General features: G+C 40.8%; 1 protein-coding gene across 3 annotated transcripts in view; it reads right to left on the reverse strand.

The window, feature by feature from the left end:
* The window catches only part of Ssbp2 (single stranded DNA binding protein 2), a 225,409-nt gene extending 212,814 nt beyond the window's left edge, over window positions 1-12,595 (reverse strand). Inside the window, exon 1 of one of the 3 annotated variants that reach the window (XM_048331621.1) lies at window positions 12,445-12,595. In XM_048331621.1, coding sequence (XP_048187578.1) covers window positions 12,445-12,506 — 62 coding nt within the window. In that variant the 5' untranslated portion in view covers window positions 12,507-12,595. Of the gene's footprint in view, window positions 1-12,116; window positions 12,179-12,444 lie in introns of those variants that run through there. The other 2 variants (XM_048331619.1, XM_048331620.1) reach the window with 2 other exon arrangements.
* Between the last annotated feature and the right edge of the window lie 317 nt (window positions 12,596-12,912).

Genomic DNA, 12,912 nt, shown 5'->3' on the forward strand with positions numbered 1-12,912 from the left:
CTTTGTACTAGAACAGATGTCTTGCTGTTATCTCCGAAATTGAAATTGGCCAGACCTGATTGGCAGGACTAAGGATATGAGAGTGTAAACTCATTTGCAAGACTTTCCCTTGCATAGAGTGCCTCTGGGACACCCCCTCTATTCGCCTGGGAAGCTGTTTTCACTGGATTTCAGAATTCGGTCCACTGATAAAGCCATGTAGTTACTCAGAATCCACTTCAACCACCATCCACAGGCACTCACTTAAGCTGGCACCAGACTTTCATATCATGTGTGGTGCTGGAGACATATAGAATGCAGAGTTAAGGGACCAAGATGGTTTCGATCTAGATTTCAAACAAAGGAAGGTCTGGGAGGCCAGGCCATGTGTGACAGGGCTAGAATCCCTGCTGTTAATCTCTAAGAAGACAATGTGAGAGGCAATGAGAGTGAAGACTAAACTACAGTAGAGACCTCAGGATTTTAGACATGCCAGGAATGTGGAATGACTGTTTGGAAAGCCACAGGCAACAAGTAAAACCAGCCCAGGAGAAAGGCCATGTGAGCTACAAATGGCAAGACCAAAAGGGCTGGCCTGCCCGAGTTCTGTAGAACTCAAATCACAACACCAAGTGCCCTGGATGTCACACATAACGCTGGGTTTAAGTTTTGCTTTGCTCGCAGCCCCTCCAATGTGCACATTCCTCCTCTTTAAAATGAGAATGTTTAACCGTGTGCCATTGTACCTTGAAAGTATGTAACTTTCTTTTGATTTTACAGAGGTTCTTAGCTAAGAGCTAGTTTTTGAGTCTCAGAAGAGACTTTGAATTTGGACTTTAGAACAATGATGAACTGTTAAGACTGAGAATTTATAGAGGGGTGGGGTTTTGGCTCAGTTGGTAGAGCACTAGCCAATGAGCAAAAGTATCAGATACTGAGTTCAAGTCCTGGTCTTGAACCTTAAAAAAAAGACAGAAATTATATGGAGTTGAACTAAATACATTTTGCATTATGAGATGGCCCGAGCTTTTGGGAGGTGAGGCAATATGGTTTAAATATGGAATAGCCCCCACAAAATCACAGATTGAACGTTTAGTTCCCAGTTGGTGGTGCTATCTTGGGATGTCCTGGAATTTTTTATGCTGGAGGCATGCCTTTCAAGGTTATACCTGGTCCCTCATTCTCTGCTTCCAGTTCATCTGGGAGGTGAAAAACTTCTTCTGACACATATTCCTACTACCATGATGTTCTGCCCAAGTGCATGGAATCAAGCAGCCATATACTGAATGAATCGGAAACTGTGAGCCAAAATAAATCTTTCCTCTCCTTAAATTGTTTCTGTCAGACAATCTGTCACAGCTAACTAACACAGTATGAAAGAGAAAATAAAAACCTCTTCCCTTTCTCTATTCCTGATTCCAACTCTCCAGATTAAAACTAAGTGGCAAAGGAAGAAAGCAAATTTCATTGATAAAAATTAGCCTTCACAAATCAGAAATCGAAAACTGGCTAGATATGGTGGCACATTAATGTAGACCCTGTATCAAAAGAACTAAAACAAAAACAAATACATTCAAAAGTATCCTAAAACTCCATAATGATCCTCTTATGAAACAAAGGTATACATATTTCAAACAAAATTCACATTTTATTCATGATATGGCATTTCTGGAGTTAAGCAATTGTGGAAGATTGTATTTAACAGACTACAATGGTTTGTATTTTTTCATTTAATCATATTATTGACATAAATGTTTAACTATCATTTAGGACTCGCTGTTGAATCAAATTCACCCTTCAGTCTGTACATATATGTGTGTTATATATATTTATGTAATATATACACACTATATGTATCCATATATATATATATATATCTTTCACTGGAAAAGGGACAGCTACTATGTAATGAATATAGCACTGACTTTGAAATCAAAGAAATGTCACTATGGCTCAGATCTGCCACATATGATTTGTACTACTCTGTTACTTTTCATTTACAAACATCAGTGATCAATGGAAATATCACCTGCCTTACAGAATTACTGCAATATTTAATGCATATGAAAACCTTTAAAATTATAAAATATAATTTCATTTATATTATTAAATTTGTAAATGCAGGTTCTATCAGATATATGTGTATACATTTCATTGTAACATAAGTTGGTAATTTCCCTAGTTCTGAAATTCACAGGGATGCCCATATTATTTTTTAATTTTTAGAAAATACATATTAATCCTAGTATCAAACACTAGAAACACTGGGGGGAAATGAGCAAGACATAATGATATATTATTGCTACACACATACATATATATGTATATTTGTGTGTAATATGTATGTGTGTATTTGGTTACATTCCTAGTTCATTTATTCCAAAAATATACAGTAAGAATTCTAAACACTGTGCTAAACAAGCAAACAAGTGGTGAGAATAATAACGGTATTCTTTTTTATAAGCTTTTTTCTTCTGTATTGCCAAAGTGAAGTACAGAGGGGTTATAGTTTCATATGTAAGACAGTGAGTCCATTTCTTATCCAACTTGTTACCTCCTCCCTCATTTTCCCCCGCTCTCCCCTTCCCCCTTTCCCTCTCTCCCCTATGAGTTGTACAGTTCTTTACACCAAATGGTTTTTTGTAAGTACTGCTTTTGCAATGGCTTCTCCCTTCTCTAGTTCTAATACACGTATATACAGTATACAGGTTACTAAGATTAGATACAGTGATAGCAGGGGTAAAACCATGGGAAGGGAATACCAGAGAAAAGAAAAAAAGGGTACTGTTTCACATGGCCTGTTGAAAATGGTTACAACAATGATATTAACACTTGTTTCCATAACGTGGAGTTCATTTCACTTAGCATCATCTTATGTGTTCATATGGGCATAGCTATTGGGCTATTGTGATCTTCTGCTATGACTAACCTAAACATGTACTAATTATTCCCTATGAGGGAAACCATAGCATCTGTGTTTCTTTGGGTCTGGCTCACTTCACTTCATATGATTTTTTTCCAAGTCATTCCATTTCCTTATGAATGGGGCAGTGTCATTCTTTCTGATAGAGGCATAGAATTCCATCGTGTATATGTACCACATTTTTCTGATCCACTCATCTACTGAGGGGCATGTGGGTTGGTTTCATAAAATACCAGTATTTTTGTCCTTATGAAGCTTACACTCTAGGATGAGACATCAGACAATCCTCTGTGATACAAATGATAAAGGAAAAACTAAAAAGCTGCTTCAAGAATATGTAACCCAACCTAGAAAGTTAGGAAAAATGCTAGCTATACCACATTTTGTCAGTCCAATAGATTATAAAGCTATTGTCATTAGCCAGAGCCTTATAAAAGTCCCACTGTCCTCTTTAAGAACAACCATATTCCTAGGGCTTGGGAGATAAGAGAGAGAGCAGCTCCTACTATCCAAGACCAGATAAACTGGATTTACCACCCAATAGGTCAGTAAAGAAACAAAACCATGGACCATGGACCTATGCCTTATCCCAACTTTCACTTATATTTTACATATCTTTGAGCAGTTTCCTTAATGGTCATTTAGACCTTCATGAAATACTCAAATCCTCAATCTTCCCATGCCTGTGTCTTTCAATATTACTCAGGTCTCAGCTTAAATCCTCTTCTCCAAGAACCTTCCTCCAACTGTCCAATCCAATACAGTCTCCATTTATTTTATTACTGTTATATCATATGACTAGCCCAAATTGCCTAGTTTGTTGCCTTGCTTGTTTGTTTCTTTGATATTTCTCCTTCAAACTGGAACATCCCTTGAAAGCAGGAACTCATTTTATTCTCCTTATTATCCTCAAGATCCATCTTCCCTGCTAACACCACCCAGCACTGTTTCAGTGATTCAGGTACTGGGGCACACTGTTTCCAATTCTGGGGATGAACAATGATTGATTTAACCAACTAATTTCATCAGAATGTTTAGGGGTTTAGGGGGAGGAATTTTGAATTTCTCTCTAAAGGAATAAGAAGAGATCTCCTAATTCAAGTAAAGGTGTTTCTTTCTGATGAGACATGAAGGAAAATCTTGCCTTTTCTCCTGCCTCAAATTTGCCTGTGTGTCAATGGAATTCCATGCTTATATCAGAAAGAATGACATTGTTCCATTCATAAGGAAGTGGAAAGACTTGGAAAAAAATCATACTAAGTGAAATGAGCCAGACCCAAAGAAACAGAGTCTACAAGATATGGAAACAAGTTTTTCATTGTCCTTGTTATTTCTTTTTTCTTGCATTTTTCTTCCCCATGGTTTATCCCCTGTTGCCACTGTATTTGATTTTGGTACTCTGGGTACTGTAAATATATTTTCTCAATTAGGGAAAGAAAGGGGAACATCAAAATGGTGAGACAAAGGAAAAAAAGGTGAACCAATGCAACAGTGATACTTACAAGACAATATGTTGTAAACTAACTGTACAACTTGCTGAGGGGCGGGGGAGAACTGGGGAAGAGGGAAGGTGGGAGAAAAATGAGGGGAGAGGTAACAAGTTTGACAAGAAATGTACTCACTACCTTACATATGTAACTGTAACCCCCTCTGTACATCACCTTAACAATGAAATTAAATTTTTAAAAATCCTGTGTGAGAGAGGATGCTAAGAACCTGAGCGACACCTTACATTCATGATGAAGAAAAGTTGATCCTGGGGCTTCAATTCTGGGCCTGGGCACTATCTCTGAGCTTTTCTGCTCACTGTACCACTTGGGCCACAGCTCCACTTCTGGATTTTCTTGGTGATTAATGGAGGTAACAGTCTCACAGACTTTCCTGTCTATACTGGCTTTGAATGGAGATCTTCAGATCTCAGCCTCTTGAGTAGCCAGGATTAAGCCACTGGTGTCCAGTGCTTGCAGGATTTTTGAGAGGACTCAACAAGATAACACAGAGAAGTGCCATACATAAAGAAAATACTTGAACGAAAGCACTGGTATTACTGTTACTATTAAAGCAAGAACTTTATGACAAAATGGCACACGTTCTTCATATAAAACTTAGAATTTTATTTTACAGACAATATTCATTTTAAGTGCCTTCACATAAAATCATTTATCAAAGAATTCACTCATATTTCTTCCAGCAACAGACATTTATGGGGTGTTTTGTTTGTTTTTTAATCTGAAGTGTAGGGTAGGTAAGTAAGAGTGGAATCAGGCAAATGTATGCCACTAATGAAAAATAACCACATTACTTTCAGAGATTCTTCTTTGGGTATTACCTCAACATACATAGACAGAAGTACATACATATTTTCATCTTCTAGTCTTGCCTTCACAAATATTTCACTAGCATTTTAACATGGCTTAAATGAAAAGCTAATTAAAACTAGTTTACTAGTCATCAAACCAATATTCTTTGATGCTAATATATTATAAAAGAAAATCTTAAAAGTAGAGAAAGGGCCACTTTACTTTTTTTCTGTCCTGAACCACTTCTTAGATATTGTACTCATGAAACAAAATTAATAATACAGAAGAGCAGCTTGCCAGATCATTGGGTCAAGCTGGATTGCAATTTAAAATATTTTATCTCAACACTGTTCAGAGTCCCACAGGAAATATAATAATCAAAATTCTTAACATCCAATATGGCAGTTCGTCACTAATCAGAAAGTTACAACAATTGAAGTCTGTGTTTTTAAAATTTATATTATTATATATAATAGCTATGATAAAAAATGCTAGTCATCTAATTACTGCAAAAACATTAACAGCTCTACCTTTCAATTTGTTTTTATTTAGTCAGACATCAGTGTCTCAAGCCAGTAATCATATCTCCTCAGGAGGTTGAGGTCCAGAGGATCAGTTTGACGCCATCCCAGACAAAAAGTCTACAAAACTACATCTCCAAAATAACAAGCAAAAAGCAGAGCTGAAGGTCCTAGTCCAATGGTACAGCACAAGCTGAACAACCTCATGGCCCTGAGCTTTTTAACTCAGTTTCAGTACTACCAGATATTAACTAACTTACTCATTAACTAACTTACTCATTTAGACTAATCACAAATGTAAATGTTCCATGGAAGCTGGGTACCCATGGTTTCCGCCTATGATCCTAGCTACTCAGGAGGCTAAGATCTAAGGGCCAGGGTTCAAAGCCAACCCTAGGAAAATAAATCCAAGAGACTGTTACCTCCAATTAATTAGCAAAATACTGGAAGTGGAGGGGTGGCTCAAGTGGTATAGTGCTGGTCTTGAGGGATAAAAACAAGAAACAACATGTGGCCCTCAGTTCAAGTCCAAGTACCAGCATATGCACGTTTAAAAAACAAAGTTACATGAAAAAACTCTATTCTTCTCTGTATTACACATTTTGTTTTCTTTATTGACAAAATGTGATACAGAGGGGTTACAGATTCATTTGAAAGGCAGTGAATACATTTCTTGTTCTACTTGTTAACTCCTCCCTCATTTCCCTCCCACCCCCTCCTCTCTCCCCCCAAAGAGTTGTGCAGTTGGTTAAACACAGAGTGGGGAAGGTAAGAAGAGTCTACAGTATTTCTCTAACATTACTAAAAACAAGCAACAGGTTAATCTTGGTAAACTACCTGTCAGATCAACTTGTATAAATTCTCACATTCCTAATTATCTTGAGAGAGCTGAAGAGAGACAGAGAGAGAGAGGATGTATCCATCTACCTAACAAAACCTTAGCTGAAAGATGTAAAATACATACAAATTCCAAAACGTAAAGTCTAAATCTAAATGTTACCCATGAATTCTAGCCCTAAACTCTTTTGAAATATTAACATCTTATTCCATTGTTTCAATGCTATTTTAAGGCCATATCTTGGAAATAATAAGTTTCAGATGAAAGTATAGTTTGAACACATGCTTATAGGAGCTTACATATTAGTAAACAATGTTACCAGCATGAAAATATTTTATGTCATTCCCCACCAATGTGAAAGCAATAATGTGTACAACAGTGATAATATTCCTATATAACCCAAAATAGTTGTATTTATTCACATCTTTAAGTTACATAGTCCTAACAGTAGTTTCTGGGTTTTTTTAATGCTAGTACTTTGGTCCTAAACCTAGGTCCCAACATTAATATAAAGGGGACTTGACTTGAATCTCTACGGAAGAAAGAAAACTCCCAAGTTCAATTTTTTCTTCCCGAAATTTTACTTCTAATTCGAAACTATTGCAATGAAATGGTAATCAACTATAACTCAGACATCATAGTTTCTGTCTTACAGATTATGTTCTAATTTTAAGATAATATGATTGTTTTCCAATAGTAATTGAAGATGAAAGGCACACTTTGTCTGCTACTACAGAAAAATTAGCAAGCATAATTTGCCACTACATAAAAATTTCTATTTAATTACTTTATTTTACATCTTGAATTGGTTTTAGGAGTAAACTGGCCTTGAAGGTGTAGGATTCAACCTTTAATTTTATTTTCTTTCACAGCACCAAAAGTATATACTTCTTATATTTCTGAGAGTTCCAATAAATCTCTGGATAAACAACTCTAAAACTTAAGTCTGAACGTCTTATGCAGTTTATTTCTTTAGATCTGTTCCTTCAAAAGAATTGGTTTTTGATCCTTCTCCTAAAATTATAGAAACAGTATCTATCAAAGGAATAATTTCACAGCTAGGATGACATTTCAGATACAAATTGTTCAGGATTTTAGAGGAAACATCCTGGAGATTGGGAGTGAGAAAGCCAATATCCTAGAGGAATTTTCATTCCTATAAAACTATGCCTTCACGAGTTTTAGAAATGAACTACTTCATCAAATTTTTAAGGAGTTTTGTACTGCTTCACTTTGACTTCCTTCATAAGGAAAGAGTGATTTGTAATTTTTCTTCAGCAGTGTTGTTTTAACAGAATACCTGATGCTGACAAATACTAAGCCCTATAAACTCTTACATGGGTAGTTCATTGGTCAATGTTATTTAGATTGTAAGCACATAAAAATGAACATATGGTACTTGTTTGCTTGTTTGTTTTGGTGTTTACAACCGAGGTCACCATTTAACACCTGAATTTACTTTTTGAAGTCACGTTAGATACTTGGTTTGATTTCTGTAGTCAATGCCTACTTTACTTAGTAAATGTCACTGTCTACTACATGTATCTCATGTGCAACTTTGACTTCTAGCAGATTCATCTTTTAGTATTATGGCATATTCAAATATCAAATTAGCTTAATTTAAAAAATATCACTACTGATCTATTTGCAAGTACCAGATACTTTTTCTTGGTGATAAAGTATACTGTATGACTTAAACGTCGGCAATATTTCATGCATTTCTTCACACAACTATTATATTTAATGTTAAAACTCGGGTGATCAACCAAAACCTCTAGAAAGAAAATCGGAATAACCAAGGATTCTTCAATTATTTTTGGCTTCCAACTTGCACTCTTAAAATTCCTATGCCTTCCTCCACCCCCACACACCTATCTGCAGCCTGCCAAAATGGAAGGTAGAAGCATCAGTGTGAACCAATGGAAAGACTGCATATCTGATCAAATAAGTCACTTATATCTGATTATGTAATGCTGTTCCCTAAATCTGTAGCATCCTACCCTAGATCAGGGAGGAAATCTGGTGCTCTGAAAATGTACCTTTAGCTCCAACCACAGATTCTAAAGTTAGAAAAATCATGTTAGAAACCTAGCTTTCTTGTTTTCTAGCAGTTTGTCCCTGGATAAGTTATTTAATCATGCAGGGTCTCTGTTTTCTTATTACTTGAGCACAAGGAAGAAAAAAAATTCACCTATTTTTCAGATATGAAAATCAGGGAAAACATACCTAAAATTGTGAACACATGCCTGCACATTATTTTAGTATTGTTGTAATTTTTACTTTTGTTCTACTATTTTGAGGTATTTTTGAAGTATAAATGAGGTATAGAATGTAGAACTCATTCTTAGTTCTTATTTTGAAGGTCATTCAAAAGAATTTTTTTCATGCTAATAATACCTGTGAGTCTAACATCTTTATAAACCAGAATTTGTTTGTTGCTACCAATAAGGCATTAATGTCAAAGATACCTCAGAGAAGAAATTAGTATTGTCCCCTAAAATGTACATTTTAGAGAAATCCACATACAGCCAATTATAAAACTAGTTAGTTACTATTATGATCAATGTTATAAAAAAAAAGTGTGCTAAAGTGGGCAATGGCTTAAAAGATCAGAACTAAAATTCCTATGCAAATATCCTACCTCCAAGGTTTTAATCCCTCCCTTTCTATTTAAACCTAATCCAAACCTTTGAATAGACTTGATCTGTTTGTTTTTTAAAACAAGAAAAATAAGTAATTACTGTGACCCTGGGCAGGTAAAGTTCACAACTGTTAAGTTTACAAAGTAAACAACCTATAAATTAATTTCAAACCTATCTTATAGTGACTTCTTACTTTGAGAGAAAGCAAAGATGCAATACAGGTAAACACTTTTCAACTACTATGAACTCAGGTAAGGAAGCACATTTCTTGATAGATTATAAAACCAATTGTGTTCATGTCATCACTCACAATAACTATTTTTTCAGAATGCTTTTATTAAGGTGCATATTACTTATTAATGAATTATAAATTGCTTTTGTGATTTTAAAAATCAGTTCTAATTTTCTTATTTAAAAAATTACTTATCAAAGTAGTGCTGTGGCTCCAAGTGGTAGAACACTAGCCTTGAGCTGAAAAGCGCAGGGACAGCGCCCAGGCCCTGAGTTCAAGCCCCAGGACCAACAAAAAACAACAAAAACTATCTTAAGAATTACAAACAAAAGTCTGTTGACATCCTTCTAATGACAACTTGAAGATTCCTACCTTCAGACATCAGTACACAGAAGTAAAATAGTGCCTGTAAATCCTCAAGTAAACATAAGGAGGAAAACTGAATAATCACATCAACTCTCCAACCAAAATGAAACTAAGTTTATTGTACAAAGCAAAACCAACCTCATTGTTTGTTTTAGATTCAAACAACAGTCACCCAGAAATTAATGCAAAGACAACCCAGAACAATCTGTCAGTTCTCCAAAAGTGGCCTCTTCACCTATATTTAGTTCATAAGCAAGCCAGTCAAGAAGTCCGGCTGCCAATTGCAATGAATGGAAGAAATATATTTAAATCAAATAGCACCATCTAGCAGAACCGTCGTCACTTTGCTCGGGAGAGTGGATGTTACTTGTTCAGTATGGTAGATTTAACAGTAAAAGTAGCAATTATTTGTTATCATGACAGAATATCAGAGTTTGAGCTAAAAAGGACCACCGACACATCAGACTAAACTTGCCTTATCTCAGCACTAAAAATAGTCATAATAAAACTAAATAAACAAAAATTAGTATAAAATCATCGGGATCAACTAAGATTCAACCCAAACTCTGACCTATTCTTGGGAGTCCAGGTAAAATCCAGAATTATTTCCTTAAATTCAGTTAGCCCAAATATAAATGAGATGATACTTCAAAACATTTCAATTTCTTCATTGCCAGTAATGTGAAATCAAATGTTCTATAATCACTAAAACATCCTCATTCAGATATATTACAACCAAATGATTGAAAGTGCACAAATTAGTCTGTATTTCAAAACTTCAATTCCAGCAACTGCTCTTTATTAACCTAGTGCATAATGCTATGCCTTTCATATATTCCTTGTCATTGCAACAATATCCTAAATGTAGCTCCTCAGAAAATATCTCTGGGACAAAATGTCTCCATTATTTTATTTTGTTTTTCAACAAGGCCTGCCACCTCTAAATCCTATGGGAATCCGTGTGTTGATGCCAATATGAAAGATTAAGAAATGTTCCCATCCCCGGGGCACAAGAAACTTTCAGGGGGAAAGACTGACTAAAAAGCAAGCAAGGAGAGAAAAACTCGTCTGTTCATTGGATTTTTATTTACACCGCAATTTCTCTACGAAAGGTACCCAAAGTACCTCGGGGAGATGCTCCCTTCCCCCCCCCCCCCCAGTCTGAACTCCTCCAAAAATAAATAAGAGTAGATTCAATGACAAAGACAAGCCTGACCCTCGGGGTTAAGGTGGTTGGTTACTGGGAATCAATCAGATGTGCTGCACAGAAAGAAAACACAAAAACAAGAAAGGTAGGGGTGTGTGTGTGTGTGTGTGTGTGTGTAGGGGGGCGGGGGTGTTCTTCCTCAGTGGTCACAGTCACTATTCGCTCTCATTTTTAGTAACAACCAAATCACCGTTACAAGTACACAAGAATAGCAGCAAACAACCCTGCTCTGCAGCGTGCCATGACATCCCGGGCCCGGCGGGCTTCCTTCCTCGCCGGCCTCCCCCGGGCGCCCACCGAAGTTAGCACCTGTATCTGCCCCGCAACCCCGATCAGGCGGCGTGTGCCCCCCCCCCTCCACGCTTCTCCCCTCCTCACCGCCCCTTCTCGGACCCCGGCCCCCTCCTGACCGCCGGAAGCCCCCCACCCGGCGGTGCTGGGGCGCCCACCCCTCCCCCCCGCGCGCCCCACGACCACCGCCCCGCCGGGACCCGCCCGCCGCCCGCCAGGCCCCCCGACGTGCGGGAGACCGCAAGTCTGCACAAAAAAAAGTTGTCCAGCCAGCCGCCACCGCCTTGGCGTCGGGTCCGCAGCGAGGGGCAGAAATGCCCGTCTCCTCCAGCAGACCCCGCTCCGGCCAGCGCACTTTTCCTCCCGGAACTCGGTCCTCCGGTGCCTCCCCCAAACTTCAGCGGGGTCCCCGGCCTCAGCCCCCGCGAAACGCCGGCGACCGCAGCCTCGCGACTCCCTCCGCCGCCGGAGAGGGAAAGCCCCGACGCCACCCGGCCCACGCCCCGCACTCGCCCTCCACGCCCCGCGCGCGTCTCCGCGCCCCGCGGGGCCTCGCTCGGCCGCTCCGCGCCCGGCTTCCGCCCGCCGCGCGCCCGGCCCCGCCGCCCTCGCCTCGCCGCGCCCGGCGATCCCAAGCCCCGAGCCCCGGCGGCCCCGAGCCCCTCCGCGGCGCTCCCCCGCGCTGCCAGCCGGACCCCAGCGCGCCCCGCCAGGCACCACGCGCCCGCCGCACGCCCTCCTCCACGCAGCCCGCCCGCCCCGCGACCCCGGAGGCTCCCCGGGTCCCCGCGGTCTCCGATCCCAGCTCCAAAGTTACTTTGTGAGGAGGTGAAGCCGCGGGTGATTTCCCTCCATCGCCCAAACAAGTTTCCATCCTCGCCACCGGAGCCGCCGCCGCCCCCCAACACATTCGCTCCCTCCCGCCGACGGGCCCCCCACGGCCACCCGCCCCGAGGAAGCGCCTCCCGGGAGACGGCCGCTCCCCGCACCGCACGCCCCCACCCCGCACACCCCTCCCCCTGCCAGCCCACCCCCGGCTCTCCCCGGGCGGAGTGTGTCTGTGTGTCTCCCAGAGAGTGTGCGAGTGCGTGCGTGAGTGTGCGCGCGTGTGAAGGCGGAGGTGGGTGAGAAGCGGGGACACTTACTTCTCCCGGGCCTGGCTGTCGGACGGGACGGCGCTGCTGTTACTCTTGCCTTTGCCGTACATGCTTGTGCCGAGAGCAGCTCCCACTGTCACGCACCTGTCAACCCATCACAGCCTCCCCGGGAACAGCCCCGTCCCCATGGCGACCCACGCAGCCACCCCCACTATTGGCCGCCCCACGCCAAAGCTCCGCCCCCTTCGCCCAGGCAACGCGCGAGACTGACAGGCCTGCCCCCCCCCTCCTCCCTCCCTCCCTCCGGCCTTCCGAAGCGCGCGGTGGCGGCTACAGCCTAAGCGGCAGTCTCCTCCCTTCTTCCCTCCCTCCCTCCCTCCCTCCCTCGCCGGCTCCCTTCCTCCCTTCTTCCCTCTCCACTCTCCTCCCTCCTCCCGCTCTCCTTCCCCCCTCCCCCCTCCGAACTCGGGCGCAAGGGGGGAATTAGAAACTGCTCTAGAAGGATTTTAAACAACT

Source organism: Perognathus longimembris, chromosome 22 (assembly GCF_023159225.1).
Source record: "Perognathus longimembris pacificus isolate PPM17 chromosome 22, ASM2315922v1, whole genome shotgun sequence".
Lineage (NCBI taxonomy): Eukaryota > Metazoa > Chordata > Mammalia > Rodentia > Heteromyidae > Perognathus > Perognathus longimembris.